Genomic DNA, 18,284 nt, shown 5'->3' with positions numbered 1-18,284 from the left:
CCAAAGGACCTGTGTCACCAAGTCCCAGGTCTGGTGTTTTGAGATGATGTGGATGCAATGGCTGCTCCATCTCACCATTGCTCCCCGATATCAGCATCCATCACATCAACGTCGGGGAGGGGAGGAGGAAGTGGAACCAAAGGACCAAGCTGGCATCAATACTGCCATCCATTGAGGCAACAACTACTGTCACAACTAGCCTTGGGTATCAAGCGAGGCCAGACCCAACAGCAGGACTTGAAGTACAGAGTTTGGATCCTCCACAAGCCTATCACCAGACCTACGGAGGAGGAAGGCGACAGGAGGCTGCCTGCCCTGTGCAAGCTTTGTCTGTGCTTTCAATGGGCTGGGCTTCGACATCACACTGGAAATTATTTCCATGGGTTTCGAGCCTAGACGTCTTCGCCAATACCCGCCCTTGTCAAGATCGTTTCATATACCTTTACCGCCTTTCTACTCTTGCGGAGACCAACGCGTCCTCGACCCCGCTCCTCGATACCTTTAGCCTGGCGACATCACCAATTTCAGTCAACAGCAACAAAGGAACTGTTGAAGTATCCCTTGGGAGCTTCAATGACGAGACTGAGGCAGCTCCTGGTCTACTCTCAAGATACACCACCGCGATATCTTTGCGGCTGGCTGTCTATTCATCGAATTCTATCAACGCAATACCGTTTGGCCCCGCTCAGGCATCGGCCTTACCCGGCAGCCCTGGTCAGCAACGGTCTCAGACATCCCTAGCTTGTCAACAGCCCCACTCCATGCTATGCCTTGTCTCAGTCAGATACTCTCAGCATGGCTGGAGCAGGCTCTTGGGCCTTGGTACCCCCTTGTCATCGGCCTAGTGGTCGACGTTACCATCATGCTCGATTCCTTTCTATGCCTTGCGTTGCTTATCCTAATCCTCACCTTTCGCCCGCTGACCTGGCATCGATAAACAGCAACGCCCGCTTCCGGGGTGCCGCCGCTAAACCTCCTGGACAGAACAAGTCCCCCACGTCTTCAACCGCCGGCCAGCCTTCATCACCTACCGTTGCGCAGGCACCTCAAAGCCAAGCTTCTGTCAGGGCGCCCAGTGTCCCGCCTTTGCCCAACTCCCCTTCTCTTGCTCAGACTATTGGCATGGATGCTCAGGGCGGCATGGCCAACGGCGACGACATCCTCGGTTCATACCACCTGCCTCGGCCCATGCCGATCTGGCTCAACTCCAACTATGGTAAGCACATTGTCAAGGGCAACTTCATGACCCTGAGTGCAAGGCCAAAGACGGTCGAGCAGGGCGAGTGGATCGCGCATCAGGGTGCGTAGATTTTGCTGCCAGTGTCTCGCTTTGTTGAAGCTTACCAAAGTCTAGTTGTCGAGCACTACAGAAACCTCTGGAACTTTGTTCGTGTCCTTCACGAGAAGGAGGAGGATGGAACCACCATCTGCAACGCCTCAACTTGCCCGAGGATGTCTGCTGGAACGTAAGTCAGATTCAAATCTCACTGCTCACTCACCTTCTGACATATCACAGTAACCACTCCTTCACCTGGCTCAACAGCCGCAGAGAGCCCGTTGAACTTCCCGCCGCTGAATACATGACTCTTATGCAGAGATGGATCTCGGGCAAGATCGACGACACCAACATCTTCCCCACAGACCCCTCGGGCGTCTCCTACGCGCACAACCCCAGCATCACAACGACACCCCTCTCCCAGCTCACCAACCCGGGTGAGCCCGATTGGATCGGCAAACGCTCCGGCTTTCCCCAGAACTTCATCGACGTTTGCCAGACCATCTTCCGCCAGATGTTCCGCGTCTACGCTCACCTTTACTGGGCTCACTTCACCGAGCCCTTCTACCACCTGAACCTGGAGAAGTCCCTGAACAGTTGCTTCAGCCACTTCATCCTTACCGCCACCGCCCTGGATATGCTCAAGCCCCACGAGCTCGAGCCCATGCAGCCCCTGATCGACCTCTGGGCCGCGAACGGTACCTTCCCTGCTGAGTCCAAGGCCTACGAGTATGCCAACCTCAGAGCCGGCGAGCGCCTCATGCAGCTGGCTGGCGTCTAAATATGTGCGGGCGAAACGACTGGAACGGGCACACGTGGCCAGGGAACGTTGACGTTGGAACGGCATTTATGACGGCCTGGGCTTGAGCATTCTGAGTACGCATCATTTTTGGTCAACTCAATCGACTGCTCGGCGGCCTTTTCTTATCCTTTTTCGATTCCAACGCGCGCCAGCCGCCAGCCCCCCCGATTCCCACAGAGTGGATAGAACGAAAGTTCAGGACTACTACGACTACACAGACAAACACATTTTACACAAACACGCATTGCATTTGCTGCAGCAGAGGGCTGTATGTTGGGAGTTTCGGATTTTGCTACACGGCCAGGCAGGCAACGTCGTCACACTCACAGTCTCAAAGAGTTCCCAGAAAACGCAGCACAGGAGGAAGAGGACGGTGCTTTCGTCTCGCATGACATGGTTCTTGTTTTTGGAGGGAGGAAGGGAGAGGGCTTTCTTGGGCGGTTGAAAGAACGTAGACGAAAGATTTCCCCTTCAGGCAAATCCACATACACAAGTTGACAAGACCTATTCCCGTAACATTGGCGCCCGTGATGTCTCTCGTAGGTGCTCAGGCTACGACCTCGCTGATCTTGTACTCCACTACAACTGGCTTGCCCTCCTCGAGCACGAACCGTCCGGACCCGACGTAGATCTTGTTCTGCAACTCCCTCAACGCCTCGTGCCCGGACTCGAACTTTGCGGAAGTGACTGCGCGACCCGGTTAGCTCAACTCGTCACACACCGAGCAGCGAAACCCACAAGCATCCCCGAACTCCGTCGTCGCCGCCCCCGGGAGATCCTTCAACACCCTCCCCGCGGGTCCCGAGATGTCGATCGTGCCCGTGTAGTCGAAGCGGATCACCGCGCCGGTGGCCCTGTCGCGCAGCGCGCTGGCGACCTCGAGGCGCGCGGTGTTGCCGTCCGGGTCGAAGCGGAGGAAGTCGGAGCCGTGGAGGAAGACGGCGTCGATACGGAGCGGGTAGTCCGGCTCGGAGACGAGGGTGCCCGCGTCCGGGAGGAAGGGGGCGTGGAGCTGGGAGGGCCCGTGGGCGAGGGTGCCGATTGGGGAGGGGGTGCCGAGGTGAATCTAGTGGTTTTTGTCAACGGGTAGTTCGGAGCTTTGATGCTTGCAATTGAGTTTGGAGATGTCTCTTACCTGGACGGTGAAGGCTGGGACTAGCTTGGGGAAGTTTGACATTTTCGAGGTGGGAGATGAGCTCCGGGGCGTTTGGTCGGGGAGGACGAATTGGAAGTTGGGGAAGTTAGACTTTCAGAAAAGATATCGGATTTTCTCAATGATGGAAAAGTCTGCTTCTATCGGGGGCAGTGGGCATGAGTGTTCTAGAAGGATGGGAATGATGCCATCGCGAGAGTTTCCCCTCGTGCCGACCGGTTGCGCTCCTCTTTCCCCCTCCTCCTTTCCGTCATCCATCCTTCCTCCAATCCACCCCCTCATCTTGCGCGCTCCTTCTGTGACCCGAGACTGTATCTGATTTGCGTCAATCAGCCACAAGTGAGGGGTCATGTATTGCTTGCGTGGTGCAGCGTTAGCTTATAGGCGCCATGCGTCTGCGTCTTCTCCCCCAACCGATCAGCTGCAGGATGGATGCAGGTGTAAGCTCCCGCAAAGCCTCGGTCGTGTATCTGCATAGTATTCTTTCTTTGAGGGGATGGAAGATTTCAACTTCACGAGACGTCTTTTTCACGTGGCGGGGTTCATGGCGCAAACGTTTTTCTCACTACGGTAATCACGAACCGAAGGTCTTGGGGGTGTGGCCACATGTGGTCTGTTCAACGTCCGTTCGTCGCGTGTGTAAGCAACCTCTAAGAGGTCTGTCATGTTTGGGACGATTTGCGCAATGGTTGACATCGAATATGTGAAGTTGGGCGTTTTCCGTTGCGACGTCTAGCTTTTTTGATTGCTTACTTTCTGGTTACATTGCTAAATCTTGCCCCATTCTAGAATGCCGCCTTAGGGGCACGCGTGACATTGAGTTTCGGGGAAGCTTGAAGTGAGGGAGGGCGATCTGAGATGAGAGATCTGATGGGAACTGTGGCTTCATTGGTTCAATTGGGATCCGGACTGGCCGCCGACAAAAAGGTTGATATTGGACGGGTTCCGTGTTTCCAATACCCAGAGCTCCTACCGCAGAGCTGTTCCCCACGCGATCTGAAGAGGACGCAAAGTCTCTGGTCCAGCGCGGACCGGAGGTTTGATGGAATGGGGAACTGGGCTGATGTAAGACGGAGCTGTAGTGTAGAGACTGCAAGGACATTGACGGAGTCGCTTTGGGATGGTATTCGATACCGGCGCATCATACAAGAGATCGCTTTCTTCAAAGTCTATATCCGATACTCTAACCGCGTATCTGGCCGTAAGATATCGATATCGATATCCCAAAGGATCGAAATTGGAAAGAAAAGAGTTGTGGAGGGCGACATGCTTTTTACACCACGCGGGGAAAGCCACGCGTGATAAACCTGTCGGGAAGAAGTCTATCTTCGTTTCCTTTTGACTTCGTACATATCACTGAGGGAGTTCCATATGCTGACGACTACTCCTCCGCGAACGATCCGAATTATCTAGCGAGAGACGGACGGAGAGCCATGACCTGTCGTTGGGGAAAGGTCCGTTCTCGTCTGAGTCAGGATATCGCACTCCCGAGGATCCCGTTCATGTCAATTTTCAGAGTTTGGACACATGCCGAACGCTCGGGGCGCGCATATATGTCGAGGCTTCCCAGAGAACGGACGATTCTGGGGTATGGGAAACTCAACTGTGGAATCAGCGGATTGACCAAGCTGAGAGGGAAACGGCCTCGACCGTTTGGGAAATCGAGCGTATGAGAACTGTACGATATAGTATCAACCGGGACGGTGCGTTTTCAAAGACTTCTGCCTTGTGGGGAACGGTGAAAAGCAGGCAGACGGGTGTCCCACGACGGGCTTCAAATTCCGGCGCCACTGCGAACAACTTTTTATGAACCTTTCAGTGATTCTTTACAGTTAAAGTGTGCAGTCAGCGGTTCCTTTTGGCCAAGGAGAGTTGTAACGGTGGAAATATGAGGGCGCAAAGGTCCAGTTGCGGTCACGTTTATTACAGCAGACGTAGCAGAGCCTCCCCTTGACGTGAGTGAACTAGGCTACATCCCACAACTCATCTTCTGAACTTTTGAAACATTTGTTTCTCATAAAAGCGCTTTTGAAAATCAGTCTACCTCATTTCAGCTGTCCTGACTTCCTCGTGGCGATGAGTTCCCGTCTCAGCCAAGTTCATCGAGATATGACTCATCCGACACCCACACCGCAACAACGTCAGCAACGACACCAACCACCAATATGGGAAACAGAGAACCCAGAACACAAATTTTCAATAACGTTTGATAACCTTCCATGAAGAAGAACATGCGTAGATTTATCACGTCTATACACGCAAAGCCTGCCTCTATGAACCATGATCCCACGGGGAGTTACGCACTTCCCCTTTCTCGAGTCTCAATACACACCTGAGCAACCTCAACCAAGCCTCTTCACAGAAACCATACACAAAGAGAACAGCATCAATCTCGATTATCCCATACTACGAAAATTCCATGTCCATTTGACATCCGAAAACCTTGCCAAAACTTTGGCCTGAAAAAGGATAGCTGCGAGGGGAACGCTGCATCCGAACTTTGGCGAAAACGATGTCCTCCTGGAGTCATGGATCTCTGGTCATGGAATAGTTTACGGCAAGCCGAGCCGATTGGCAACTCTCCCGGCGGGATTCACTACATTCCTGGGACCGAAGGAGACAAAATAGCGGATGGATGTCAAAGCCACAAAGAGAGAACCACATCTCACCGTGGAGACATGTATCTCTCCTGGATCAAATATCGTATATCTCAAGTCCGAGAGCCATTGATCATAGCAAATCCAGAACCCCCGCAATCAAGAAGGAATCACAGTCAGACAGCGGACACTCCTTCACCGTCACCCAGAGAGAGAGCCCTCGGATGTTTACTGACAGGGAGCAATGGGCAGACAAAACGGACAAGCATCCCCGTGGGAAAATGTCATGATACACTGACAGAAAGCACGCAATGCCCGCCGACGAACCGGACCGAAGTAGTTCGCCCGCCCTTCTCTACCCTCACTCGACACACAGAAAGGCAGTTCAATCATCACGAAACATAGCCCGCACAGAGGATACACGCGCGCGCCGATCCGATGTTGGCCCTTGCTGGGGTTTTGCTCCCAACACGTGCCCATCCTGCTCATTCATCCTTCCTCTGATTGAGAAAGGGAAAACGTGAGAAGCCTGTATGATGGGGGGCCGGCCATGGCGCCATTGTTTGAGAGAGATAATGGAGAGAGACTTGGGCCGCGGGTTGGGAATATCGCGGCTAGTCCGGCCATCAAACCCAAACCCGCATTTGGAATCAACATTCGGTATCTTTTCCCCTCCCAGAATGTGATACCATGTGTGCAGGCAGTAATTGGTGACAACTGGACGTACATTCATCCTGCAATTTCCAAAGATCACCATCACCTTCTATCATTCCCCGCGATGCCAGTTGTTACGGTGAAGGGGGAGGGAACATGACTAAAACCCCAAACCCACAAACACGATCGCGGCGGCGTTCGGAGCCAAGAAGCCGGAAAGAGAGCTATCGAAAAGCCTCCGTATAGCAACCTTTGCCTAATTTATTTTAGAATTCGTCGACCGCCTTACCCGAGCGATACTGTGCCCTTCGCTCTCTCTCCCGCGTCGTGGCGCCCGTGACGTCGAGAAGTCTCAGTCGTATGACTAGTGGGGATGCGCATCCCGTTGCATCTCGCTCTGCAGGCCCGTCGATGAGGAAAAAATTGATCATCAGGGTATTCCGGATAGCCTTAGTGCCCGCGGCGGTGCGTTGCGGCGGCCGTGGTGGTGCTTGCGTATGCAACAAGACACAAGCTCCGTTTCAGAATATCCGTCAAACGTACAGACGAGTGGTTCCGCAGCTGGCAGCAGCCCAGGCCCCGAATTCTGTTTTTAACTCAAGCCACCAACGACGTTCGAAGTTCCCTTTCCAGGGCGGGTTGGGTTGGCGGGCAAAGTGCAGTGCAAGGGGTCCGGATTCGGAAACGCGGGACAGGAGGAGGGGGAAAGGAGGGAATCCCTGAGCCAGCCTGCGTAGGTATCCTTCACCGCCAACCTGGGATCGAGCTGTGAGGCGTCTGCCAGGCACGACAAGATGGGAAAAGAGTGGAGACGCAGAAGCAACCATGCCCAACCCTTTGGGCAGGGTACGATGAGTCAACGTTCCAACATCCAGAGAAGCCGTCGTCGTCCCTCAGGGCGACGGAAAGGAAGACGATGGAAGTGGCTGGTCGAAAGGTTGTTTGCCCGGGCTAGCTGGAATTGATGGGCGATGAGAGGCATTGGTAGGTTTGCCCTAATCCAGAACCCAGCTCCCTGTACTATGGCAAGGATACGACGACAATTGAAAGCTGGAAGAGCACCTTGGGCACCTGATGAAAATCTGTCGATGCTCGCAAAGAATTGTTCGACGGGACGACGCGCGATGAGCGGTGATGATGTTGGCCGACTTCTGCAACGCGCCCCAACCGCGTCCTGCATCTGCGCCGTGGCAAATGCACATGAGCCGAGGTGTCAACGGTTGTCGGATTGTCGTGCTACAGGATCTTGATCTCCAAAAGGAGGGCCCATTTGGGGGCCGTCGATAACGCATGCGTAGGCAGGCGGGTTTTCTGCGATGCGCCGTAAAGTTTCCGCTCGCGTGTTGTGGAGAGGCATGCTGAGAAGTGACGAGTGACGGGCTGACAAGATCCTGTTGCGGGTACCCACGCTTCCCACTCCCTTCGTGATATCCTCCTTGACTGATAGGACGCGCACACTGACTGGCACCGACGCCCAGAAGGCAGCAGAGTTTTCACGTTGAAGGAGTCATTTGCTCTGGGGACTGGTGAAGTATTTTTTACTTCCCTCCTTCTCTCGAGACTTCTATTCGGGCGGGATGATAGCCGTAGGTGGATTGGGGTGATGCACGGCGTCCGTTCACCGCCATGGAGGCGTAGAATTTTGTGGACGGGGAGCGGTTCCGAGAGCCCAGTCTCAGTCACCTTGTTTGCAACAGAGCGGGAACCCTGGGCGTGTGCATGAATGGAATCTGGATCCGAATTGACCCAAGCTCCAGCAGGTCAATTATCGGGGATACAGCTCTGTCCAGCTCTCGCGAGCCTCCAAGGAGAAGGCGACGCCGTGCGCGCATCGGTTGCGCTTCTCCTTTGACAGGGAGGCTGATGAATGAGGGATGAATGAGGGGGAAGAGACCCAGACGGACCCAGGACTCTGGATGACGTCGGAAGAGTGAAACGGAGGCGGTGGATCGCGGAATCGCATCATGAGCACGCGCGCGACGGGGGGTCCCAGATCCATCGCTTGAAGTTCAATCTCCGACTTCAAACCTGGGAAAAAATGTCTGAGAGCAGCTCCGGAGTGGATCCCGGGGATGAGAAGCTTAAGCTGCCGGTGGGGGGCTCACCGACAAAACGGACTGGAAGTTGGAACGACCGTCATCTTATCGAGTCAAGAAAGAAACTTGACATGGTGATCAATCGGTCCAGCCTCCTCCATCATCAACGAGGCCGCGTAGGGAGGTTTTGCTCTCCGACATATTGGTATTTCGCAAACATCGGCCGTAAACCTGAGCTGGGAACCCTTCACTCGTGAGATGAGGTGAGACCGGGGATCCTCACCGGGATGCTAATTCGGAAGAGACAGTCTTGGATCTAAACCGAATATCCAGGGAACAGGGGTGGTCTCAAGTTCAGATGCCCCGCTGGGGTCAGCCCTGTCGGTAGACCATCTCAATAGTGGCTGAACGAGATATTTCTTCTCGTCATCAGCCATTGACCTTGTTGGAAATTGGATGGTTTCCTCGGGAGAACGAGTAGAGAAGCAAGTGGTTGCTGAACGGCCGGACTGTGCGAACTTTTGTTCTTGCTTCAAACCAGCTAGCTCCTGGGCATCGCGAGGGCTGAGCGACCTAACCCTAGGAACCGAACTTGCGCGGCAACACCAAGCCTATTCCAACTGCCGATGGAGCGACGGGCATGAATGTGGCTTTGAGTCAGTCGATGGATTATTTCTCCGTTCCCGAAGTACCTTAGGGTATATGGGAATAAGAAATAACGAAAGAGTTGGAAGGTTGAAGGAGTCATCCGAGGCTGATTACCAACCGATCTCGATCGAGCCGTGTCGTTGGGCAACAACGTACGTTTGGGTACGAGGTTGAGGTCAGCCGTGCCTTTCGAGACTGTGGACTTGGCAGGCGGAGCAAGGCAAGGCGAGAGAAAATGGCAGAGCGGCCGTGTTAGAGGCCCAGGAACGCAATGATGATGCCCCTCGTTCATGCAAGGCGCAGGAGAAAGCACGATGAGGCAACGAGATCAGTGTTGAAGAGGGCGGGGAGAATTCCGTGTGGATAATCCGAGCCAACGTGACAGGCCGAATGCGGGCGTTGGGCGCAACTGGGGGAGATATCGCAGTCGAGATGTGTCGCACGCGGCGTCTCCCAATGATAATGACGACTTCTGGCGGTCTGAGGCTGTAGCTCAGATATCAAATCATTCAGATTAGGGGTCGTGGGCCGGTGGTCTGGTCTAGCCAACAGGTTGGGCTCTGTCGCCAGGAACGCGCAGGAGACAACGGCGAGAATCGACGTATTGGATGCGAAAGCCGTCGCCGTAGGCTGGCAGCTGTAGCTGTACACAGCTCTCTAGGCGCGATTGTCACGAACGAAGGCCTCGGCCATCGGCCATGCGGCAGCCAACAAGTTGAGTAAGGTACCTCGGATGGCTCGTTGTCGTGTTGAGGTGATGAAGTACCTTGGCGACAAGGGCGACATGGAGGAGAGCGAGTGCGTGAGATTCTCACTGGAAGGTTCGGCGATGGGTGGAGGAGGATTGGATTGATGCGGCTAAGGGCGGTTCGAAGGTCGATGCTAGTCGACTGTCAGGTACGGTCGTGGGCAGAATCCATGAATGTCAGAGGTTGCGACTCTGGTGCGGTAGCAGAAATCGCTCGCCTCACTTGGACGATTGGCTAATGACGGGGACGGCGGCGGCCCATTAACGGGTCGATTTATGGGCGCCCCGCTTTTCAAACGGCGCCATTGATGGGCGGCACCGTGCACGGGCGGCTTCCACCTTCCATCCTTCCTTCCACCTTCCGGCTTTCGCGGCGGCCGAGTTTTTCCAGAAGGTGAGGAGACAGGGCCCGTGGGCTACGGCGGACCGCAAGGTGAGGCAAGTGCGGTCTCCAGGTCCACCTGCCTCCATCCATGGATAGTGTGTATTCGTACTAGCTGGGTGAGGTGTGCTGGGTTGGGCCCAGAAACGCTACTCTGCACTGCACTGCAAAGCTACTGCGCAGGAAAGAGCTGCTAACCTCAGGCCCTAAGGCACCTTGGGGGCGATGCTGCAGCCATCGCCAGGGCATCTTCTCTCCTTCGACCTCACAGAATGCGCAGAGAGCGTTGGTCGGGCCCCTCGGTGGAGTCGCGCATGAATCACGTCTCCGATGAACATTCGTGACGTCGCGAATCCTGCAGCGGTCGCGGGCTTGGCCGGATCGTCTGGCGCGCTCCAGGACGCGAAACGCGTTGCCATGAATCGACCACGGGCCCTGCGGCAGCAGACCACGACATCTCGAGACTCGATCCCGAGGGGCAGCATGAGGGGAGACCACAGGCAGGCGAGGTACCCGGCCCGCGATCTTGGGGTGTCGAGGTACATCGAGGCCTCTTTCTCAGTTGCCCCTCACTCAGCCTCTACCAACGGAGACGGACAGAAACGAGCAGAGAGGCCCAAACAAGCACCATGGCGCATGGCACACCGACAAAGCAGAGAGGGAGAGGGAGGGTCTTCACAGCTGACGATGGGCCGCGCAGTATGCGGCCATGAAGCACAGTGGAGCTGGGGCTCACGCGTCTCTCCAGGCTGAGTGGCTGGTTTGGTGTTGACACTCCGGCTTGGGCATCACCGGCGCCGCTGAAAAGGTTTCCGGATGTTGTTTCCCAGCCACCGACTTTTCTCTTCGTCGTTGTCGTCGTCGCAGTCGTCGCACTGCGTGATGGAGGACCCTCATGCGCAGCGCGCAGCCCCTCTCCTGCGCATGTTTCTCGATGTTGGAATTGACTTTGCCCGCTGGGGTCAAGGCGCCCGAGAATTAGGCGAAGGGTGGCTGTTTCCCTCCAGGGATGTGGCTGAGAAGTCGTCTGAGGGTACGGGCATCATCCCATCCTACAACGGACGAGGTTGGCCAATTGCGCTTTGTTCTTTTGGTTTTCGAGAAGGAAAACGGGGCTTTGGGACAGCAGAGACTGCAGAGACTGCAGAGATTTACGGACACCAGCCAAGTCTGTTGAGGTGATCGATCGGATCGGTTGCATTGTCGCCGTGTGGGATTTTCGCATGTTGGGCTAGCCAGATGATCTAGGGAATAAGTGACGATACCACTCTGGATGGGGACTCGTCATGCTCTATCTCTGTAGAGACGGATACCCTCAAGGTTCTCTGCGTCGGCCATCGCGAAGTGAGCACCTTGCCCGAGGTACACACGGCATGGCTTGCCGTGATTGGGAAGACGGGCGACTTCCACTTGGATGTTTTGATAGCGCAAGTGTCTGTATTCTGCTTGTTTGCCCTGGCCTGTTGCTTTGTCTGGTTGCAATCACACCGGGATGCTCAGCATGACAGGTGAATGGCAGAGCATCAATGTCATCTCAGGTCATACCTTGCCTGACTTACCAAGATAAGGTGCCTGGTGAGGGAGGTTCGATCCCACTACCAATACCAATCCGAGCTGAAGTAAGCCCTTTACCTCTGAACCAGTGCCTCGTCCGCCCTGTAACGAGAGCCTGGCGAGGGGTGGTCACCCCATTTCAGCGCCGAGCAATAGGAGCTGCTGGACGAGAAACAGTGGCTTACTAGTAGGTAAGTAGGTAAGGTAGGTACTTGCATTGGGTAGGGCCTGGCAAAGAGGGTTGCAGGAGGGCTGCTGTGACATGAGCAGCTCTGCAGCAGTCTGGAGAAGATTAGGTATCAACGGGGTGGTGCGGGCGGGCCTATCGCGGAAGAGAGCGGCCGTCGCTGCCCAACCTGCTGGAGCTGCCTGGTTCTCCGAATCCCCGTTGTCTCTCGTCCAGTGGATTCGGTCACCAGGGACTCGAAGCTCACCACTCAGAGCTCACCTCTTATTTTTGCATCTTTCCTTCCGTTTTTGGTCATCACAACGGCTTCGCCCTCCCACCGAGGGGCAGGCACCACCTACCGTACCTACCCAGCTACCTAGGTACCTTGCCAATGTACCTCACCTTACATCGTACTCCGTACTTACTTGCCTTCCTAGCGCCGTACGTCATTCTTGGTCCACCGTTCAAACATCCAGACCGTCTACGCTCACCTCAGGCAGCACCACACGTTTCGACGGTGTTGCACTGCACCTCACAGTGCTGGGCTCTCACGGGAACTTGCGGTACAGAGTAACGGTGGCCAATTCCCTCACCATTTGCTCATCCGTCTTTCCTTGATCCAACCTCTGCGCACGCATTTGCCGAACAGACGGTGGCCCAAGCAGCGCCCAACCCCTACCGTCTGTGACCGGTGACCGCCATTCCCATTTGCGCCGAGCTGGCTGGCTGGGTGTGTTTCCCCCTTCCGTCTCCTTCATTTTCTTTTTTTTCTTTTGCGCGCAAAGAACCAAGTCATAGAAAAAAATTCTATTTTTTATTTCCCGCTATTGGCCGTCCCGGTTGACGGCCGAGCCGTCTTCCCCATCTCCATTCACGGCCTTCAACCTCCCTTGCCTGACCCGCCCGTCGCTCAGACTGTCTTCCGGCAAGATCCCCGTCCAGCTAGACCCGGCGCATCGCGGCCAGGACCCAAAGGCCCAGAACCCAGAATCTCTTGTCATCCTCCTCTTCGCTGACCTCATTCGTCGGCCGGAATCTGTCGTCCCCCAGCGGCCCTTGACTGACACACGCATACCCGGCCAAGGCTCCCCCCAACTGAGAGCCACAAGACCGAGAGAGCGCACAGAGAATCCAGTCGGAGCACATCGGCTGGGCATGGGGTTGGGTTTCGCTTTGGCTTTCTCTGTGCCCATACTGCTTGCTACTACTCTGTACCAAGTACTGCAGCAAGTACACACAGAGCACCGTCCCATCCCATCCCATCCCATCCCGTCGTATGCCATCCCGCCCTCCGTCCCATGGTCCCCCCAAGTATCTTTCTTGCCGTCTCGCCTGGCCTTACCCTGCCCTGTCAGGCCCCGGCTGCCGTTTCTATTCCCATACGGCCATGATGATGGGATTACAACCCCCCCCCCCCCCCCCCCCCCCCCAAAGAGCTCGTCCCCAAGCCTCTTTCCGGGCCTCATGTACCTTGCCCTAGCTTTAGCCCGCCGAGCGGTACCTTAGCCTACCCCCATGGCCTCTCTCGTACACACTCTCTCTCCCCTTGGGTACCAAGAAGAAAACAAGGGAAGACGGCGGCAACAGTCTATCGAGTTGATAGAGTCCGTGAGGAGAGTTCGAGGCGGTCTAAAGCCAAACACAACCCCTGCTCAAATGCTCCCCTTGTCTTGTCCGTGTCTTGTTCCAAGGAATACTTTGCAACCGTATTGCGTCGGCCGTCCGTCTGTGCTTGTCAGTAGGTAGTGTAGTGTAGTAGTCAGCGCGGCAGCCCAGCCTGCCGCAATCCCAAGCTCTCGTTCTCGCCATGCTTGGATCAAACCATCATGACAAGATACTGGCAAGATTCCCGGGGACATCCCGCGGTCTCACGAGGGATGAAGGCCAGACATGGACAAGACATTCTCCATGTAGCAGAGGCATCATGACGGACCCGGCATCCAGGGAAGCAGGGAAACGAAGGAAGTTCCGGCTCCTTGGCATCATGATCTCTCTTGTCTGACCAGCAGTCTCTGTTCCTACATACTACAGATACGGTTTCTCTTGAGAGAGAGAGAAGACTCAGAGTCTTGCTGACTGGGCTCCTCCTCGGCACGTTCTCACTAGTCACCCACCCCCGTCGTTTGTCGGCCACCCTCCACAAACGAAGTGAGTGACCAGACCAACCCACCCATCCCATCCCATCCCATCCAACCCGCCGTACACTACCATGGCTCTCCGTTCTGCTGCTCTGCTCTCGCCGTAAAGAGCTCTCCTCCATCTCGTCGATTGCCCATCCCGGCCTAGGTCGCGCGTTCGTCCCTCTTGTCTTTCCCCACTGCTTTCTCTCTGTCTCTTGAGTCTCTGCATCCTGGCACACTGGGATTGGGACCCGGACCAAGCCTGACCTGCACCTGCACCATCCGCAACTCTGCTGCTCCCATACGCTCTTCCCTCCCCAGTCCCCTCCTCCCCTCCCCATCCATGCCCACCGTATTCTTCTGGAAGCCAAGCAAAGTACCTCAACCCGGCCACCGTTTCCGACCAAGTACCTCGTCCCCGTTCTCCCGCAGAAGTGCCGCCTTTGGATCCAAAAGTACAAAACCATCCGCCGTCCTCCTCAGGCTCTACCTTGTCTGCCACCAAGACCCAAGTCCACCAAGAGAACGAGATCCATCCCACACCACACTCACACAACCGTACATACGTACATACATATACATATTCCCGACACCCCATCTTTCGACGATTCCCTCCCCCGTTGTTGCAACACACAATTGTTTATTATTGTTCCATCGTCCATCCTTCTCTCGACCTGCCTCATATATCGGCGGCCTTACCAACTCTCGCACACACACAACACACACGCACGCACTCACTCACACACGATACATACTGAGGCTTTCCCCGCCCTGTGTCTGACTGACCTGCTCTTCAACTTGCCACAAGATCTGGAGTGCATCGCAGCACCGTACGACTCGAACGAAGAAACGATACCAAGCCTGTGAGTGTGTTTCTGTTTCCTCAGTTCCCTCAGACTACTTTGCCTTGTTCTTCTTGTTGCGCTCTGCTGCAACGCACTGCCTTAAAACTTTCCGGCCTCCCTCCCACCCGCTCGACTTCCTGATCCCCACCAACCTCTCTTATCACTGCTCTCTCACTCACTCCGGCCGCTCGTCCGCTCCCACCACCTTCTTTGCTTTTTTCCTGGTCCTCTTCCCTGCCTCACCTCATTTGCGCTGCTCTGTGGTCCAGCGACCTTCACAAAAGCCCGCGTCTCGCTATTTTTCTCCAGCGATTTTGCATGCATCCTCTTTACACCCATCATCATCCTTCTGCACACAGCCTGAGTGCATTCCCCTCACCTGCGAGTCCCTCTGAGAATCCGCAGCACCGTCCCCACATCTCACTCAACCCAAAAATAAACCCTGGATGATCATTCTCACCGCCGCCTGCCACCCACGACTAACACAATTATTTCCAAGATTTTTTCCAAAGAGAAAAAATTAAATAGGCATCATTTTGCTCGCATAGAAGCACCTCGCAGTCATCTTTAGACTGCCCCATCACATTCACCAGAAATGGTCTCAACCTACCAGATGCCGACCTACTTCAGACCGAATCCCTTGACCGTCGACACAAGTCAAGCGCAAAAGTACTACGAGGAGGAGGACCACAGCATTCTGGACGAGAACATCTTGGATCACAGCGCACTCGACTCGGGCCTGGAAATGTCGCCCCCCATGGCCGACAGCCGCAGGGAATCTTTCGCCGTCGGCGGCTCGCTCTTCTCCCCCAAGACGGAAGACTGGCAGTCAGTCGAGATGCAGTCGGTGCCGTCCAACAACCCCTTCCACATGGAGCAGCACAGCAACAACCCCTTCATGCGCCTCGACCACGCCCAGCCCTCGCCCTTTGGCCCCCAAGGCAACGCCTGGTCCTTGAGCAACACCTCCGGCTCTTGCACTCCCCTGCAACAGTTCGACGGCATGCCCGCGGAATACGACAACAGCGCTCTGTTCCAAAGACCTACCGTCCAGGGCCAAACGCCCTTCACCAACCCCACCGGCCAGATCAACATGTTCGCCTCCATCGGCTCAGGCAACCAGTCTATCCCCACCTCACCGCAGAAGGGCTGGATCGGTCAGTCAGAGTCCATGGCGAAGAAGATGCGCCCGGGGAGCCCCACCATCCGCTCGCACAACGACATGAGGAGAGGTGACGGCATCCGGAAGAAGAACGCCCGCTTCGACATCCCCGCCGAGCGCAACCTCAGCAACATCGATCAGCTCATCGCCCAGTCCACCGACGAGCAGGAGATCAAGGAGCTCAAGCAACAAAAACGTCTCTTGAGGAATCGTCAAGCAGCGTGAGTGAACCATCCCTTCTATGACCTGCACATACTAACATCCGACCACAGTCTCGACTCTCGCCAGAGGAAGAAGCAGCACACTGAGCGCCTCGAGGATGAGAAGAAGCAGTTCACCGCCGTCCTCACCGACATGGAGGAGGAGATGGCCGAGATGAGGCAAAAGATGGAGCAGCTCCTGAGGGAGAAGCAATTCCAACAGGAGTACATCGAGTCTCTCACCATGGAGAAGGAGGAGATGATCCGCACCCACACCATCGAGACTGGCGAGCTCCGCAAAAAGGTCAGCGTCCTCACCGACCACGTCCAGCGCCTCGAGAACGCCGCCATGGCCGCCCCTCCCAGCAACGCCTTCGTCTCCGGCTACGACGACATGGACGGCATGACCATGCCCGGCACCTGGGACAACGTCAACTTCCTCGGCGAGTACCCCATGGAGCAGCAGCAGCAGCAGCCCGAGGTCAAGCAGGAGCTCCAGGTCGTCCCCGCCAAGAAGGCCGAGGTCCCCTTCCCTGTCGACGCCGACAAGCCCTCCTCCTCCCAGGGCGGCATCCTCTTCATGCTCTTCCTTGTCGGCGCTTTCGTCCTCTCCAGCCGCTCCACCCCGGCCATCCCCCGCGTCTCCGAGGACGTCCGCGCCGAGGCCGCCACCCTGCTCGAGAACGTCTTCAAGGACGCCGGCGTCAACGAGGCCTCTAACACCCTCAACGCCGTCGCTCCCCAGCCCTCCGGCTCATGGGTTGTCGACCAGGCCTCCGTCAGCCTCGGCGGCGATGCCACCATGTCCGGCGTCGCCCCCTCCATGCTCGGTCAGCTCGGCGATTCCCTCACCCAGCCCACCGAGGAGCAGGCCAACGAGCAGCTCTTCGGCCTGTCCGCCGCCCAGTACAACGGCGTCAGCTCCCAGGACTTCCTCAGCAACGGGCCCACGCCCGCCGAGCGCGCCACCAGCCAGGGTCGCAGGAACCTCGCCGACGCCCTCGCCGCCATGCGCAACTCCAACAAGCAGTCCGCCGCCGAGGTCTACACCAGATCGCTACTGTGGGACCAGATCCCCAGCGAGGTGGTCAGGAATTTCGCCAAAATGGTGTCCGAGTCCAACAAGATTGGCACTGACGAATAACGAATGTCTTCGCGTATGAATGAACCAAAAAAAGAAACGAAGCAGCACGAGAAAAAAGAGAACCTCAACGATCTCATGATCAAGACGAAACCAAACATATCTTCACACCAAAACATTGTTTCCTTTTCTATTTCTCCCGAAGCGCCTCTCATCATACACTTCTTTACCGCTCCACCGCGGGACCCCCCAGACATTGTTGCTCACGCACCAAACGATCCTCTTTTTTCGCCCCAAAAACAAAAACATGATCGAAGCTCCTTCGGGCCTCACTTTATCTGATGTTTTTACATTTTTGTGTTCACATCTCCTTGTGTGTTTTCTCGGTATCTTAGCAAGCAAGCGAGCGAGCATTCTGGATTTATATCTGTCGCACAGTCCTGGTATCAGTTTGTTGTTATCTGCTTTTCCTTTTGGTATTTTCCATCTACTGCTTATTCCCAGTGCGGGGCGAGCAGCGGAGGCGGGCGGTTGGGTCTTAGGGATGGATGTACAATGGGCGGGAATGGGATGGGATGGCGGTCACAACGGGAGACAAAACCTGGAGAGCAGGTCTCATCACATTTAGGAGGGCAGAGAAGGGATGGATAGCGGTTGCTTTGTGTTTTTGTCTTTGTTTTCCTTTGATATTTTGCTTTGTGCTTCTCATTTGTTTTCCATTTCCTTATTCTTTTTTCATCTTGTCTCGAGAGAGATGGCAAGCGACAACATTGCGCGCAACAGATTGCGACGAAAGAAACGAAGAGGAGGAAGGAAGGAAGGGGACATCTCACGACGTCCAAAGAAGAAGAAAAATG

The 18,284-nt window shown here is 55.5% G+C and overlaps 2 protein-coding genes across 2 annotated transcripts; one reads left to right on the top strand and one right to left on the bottom strand.

Moving 5' to 3' along the window:
• Positions 1-2,625: 2,625 nt before the first annotated feature.
• Positions 2,626-3,255, bottom strand: CGCS363_v000828 (uncharacterized protein; the record flags this gene model as incomplete). The annotated part of the gene is made up of 3 exons (XM_036632677.1): positions 2,626-2,765; positions 2,817-3,144; positions 3,214-3,255. 3 exons carry the CDS (start codon positions 3,253-3,255, stop codon positions 2,626-2,628), a joined length of 510 nt encoding a protein of 169 aa, XP_036502520.1.
• A 12,324-nt stretch (positions 3,256-15,579) lies between these two features.
• Positions 15,580-17,490, top strand: CGCS363_v000827 (uncharacterized protein; the record flags this gene model as incomplete). The annotated part of the gene is made up of 2 exons (XM_036632676.1): positions 15,580-16,367; positions 16,419-17,490. The coding sequence occupies 2 exons, from the start codon at positions 15,580-15,582 to the stop codon at positions 17,488-17,490; spliced, it is 1,860 nt and encodes a 619-aa protein (XP_036502515.1).
• Positions 17,491-18,284: the final 794 nt, after the last annotated feature.

This window comes from Colletotrichum siamense, assembly GCF_013390195.1.
Source record: "Colletotrichum siamense strain Cg363 chromosome Unknown KSG_Cg363_contig01, whole genome shotgun sequence".
In the NCBI taxonomy this organism is placed as follows: Eukaryota; Fungi; Ascomycota; class Sordariomycetes; order Glomerellales; family Glomerellaceae; genus Colletotrichum; species Colletotrichum siamense.
This window is presented reverse-complemented; position numbering and strand designations above follow the sequence as displayed.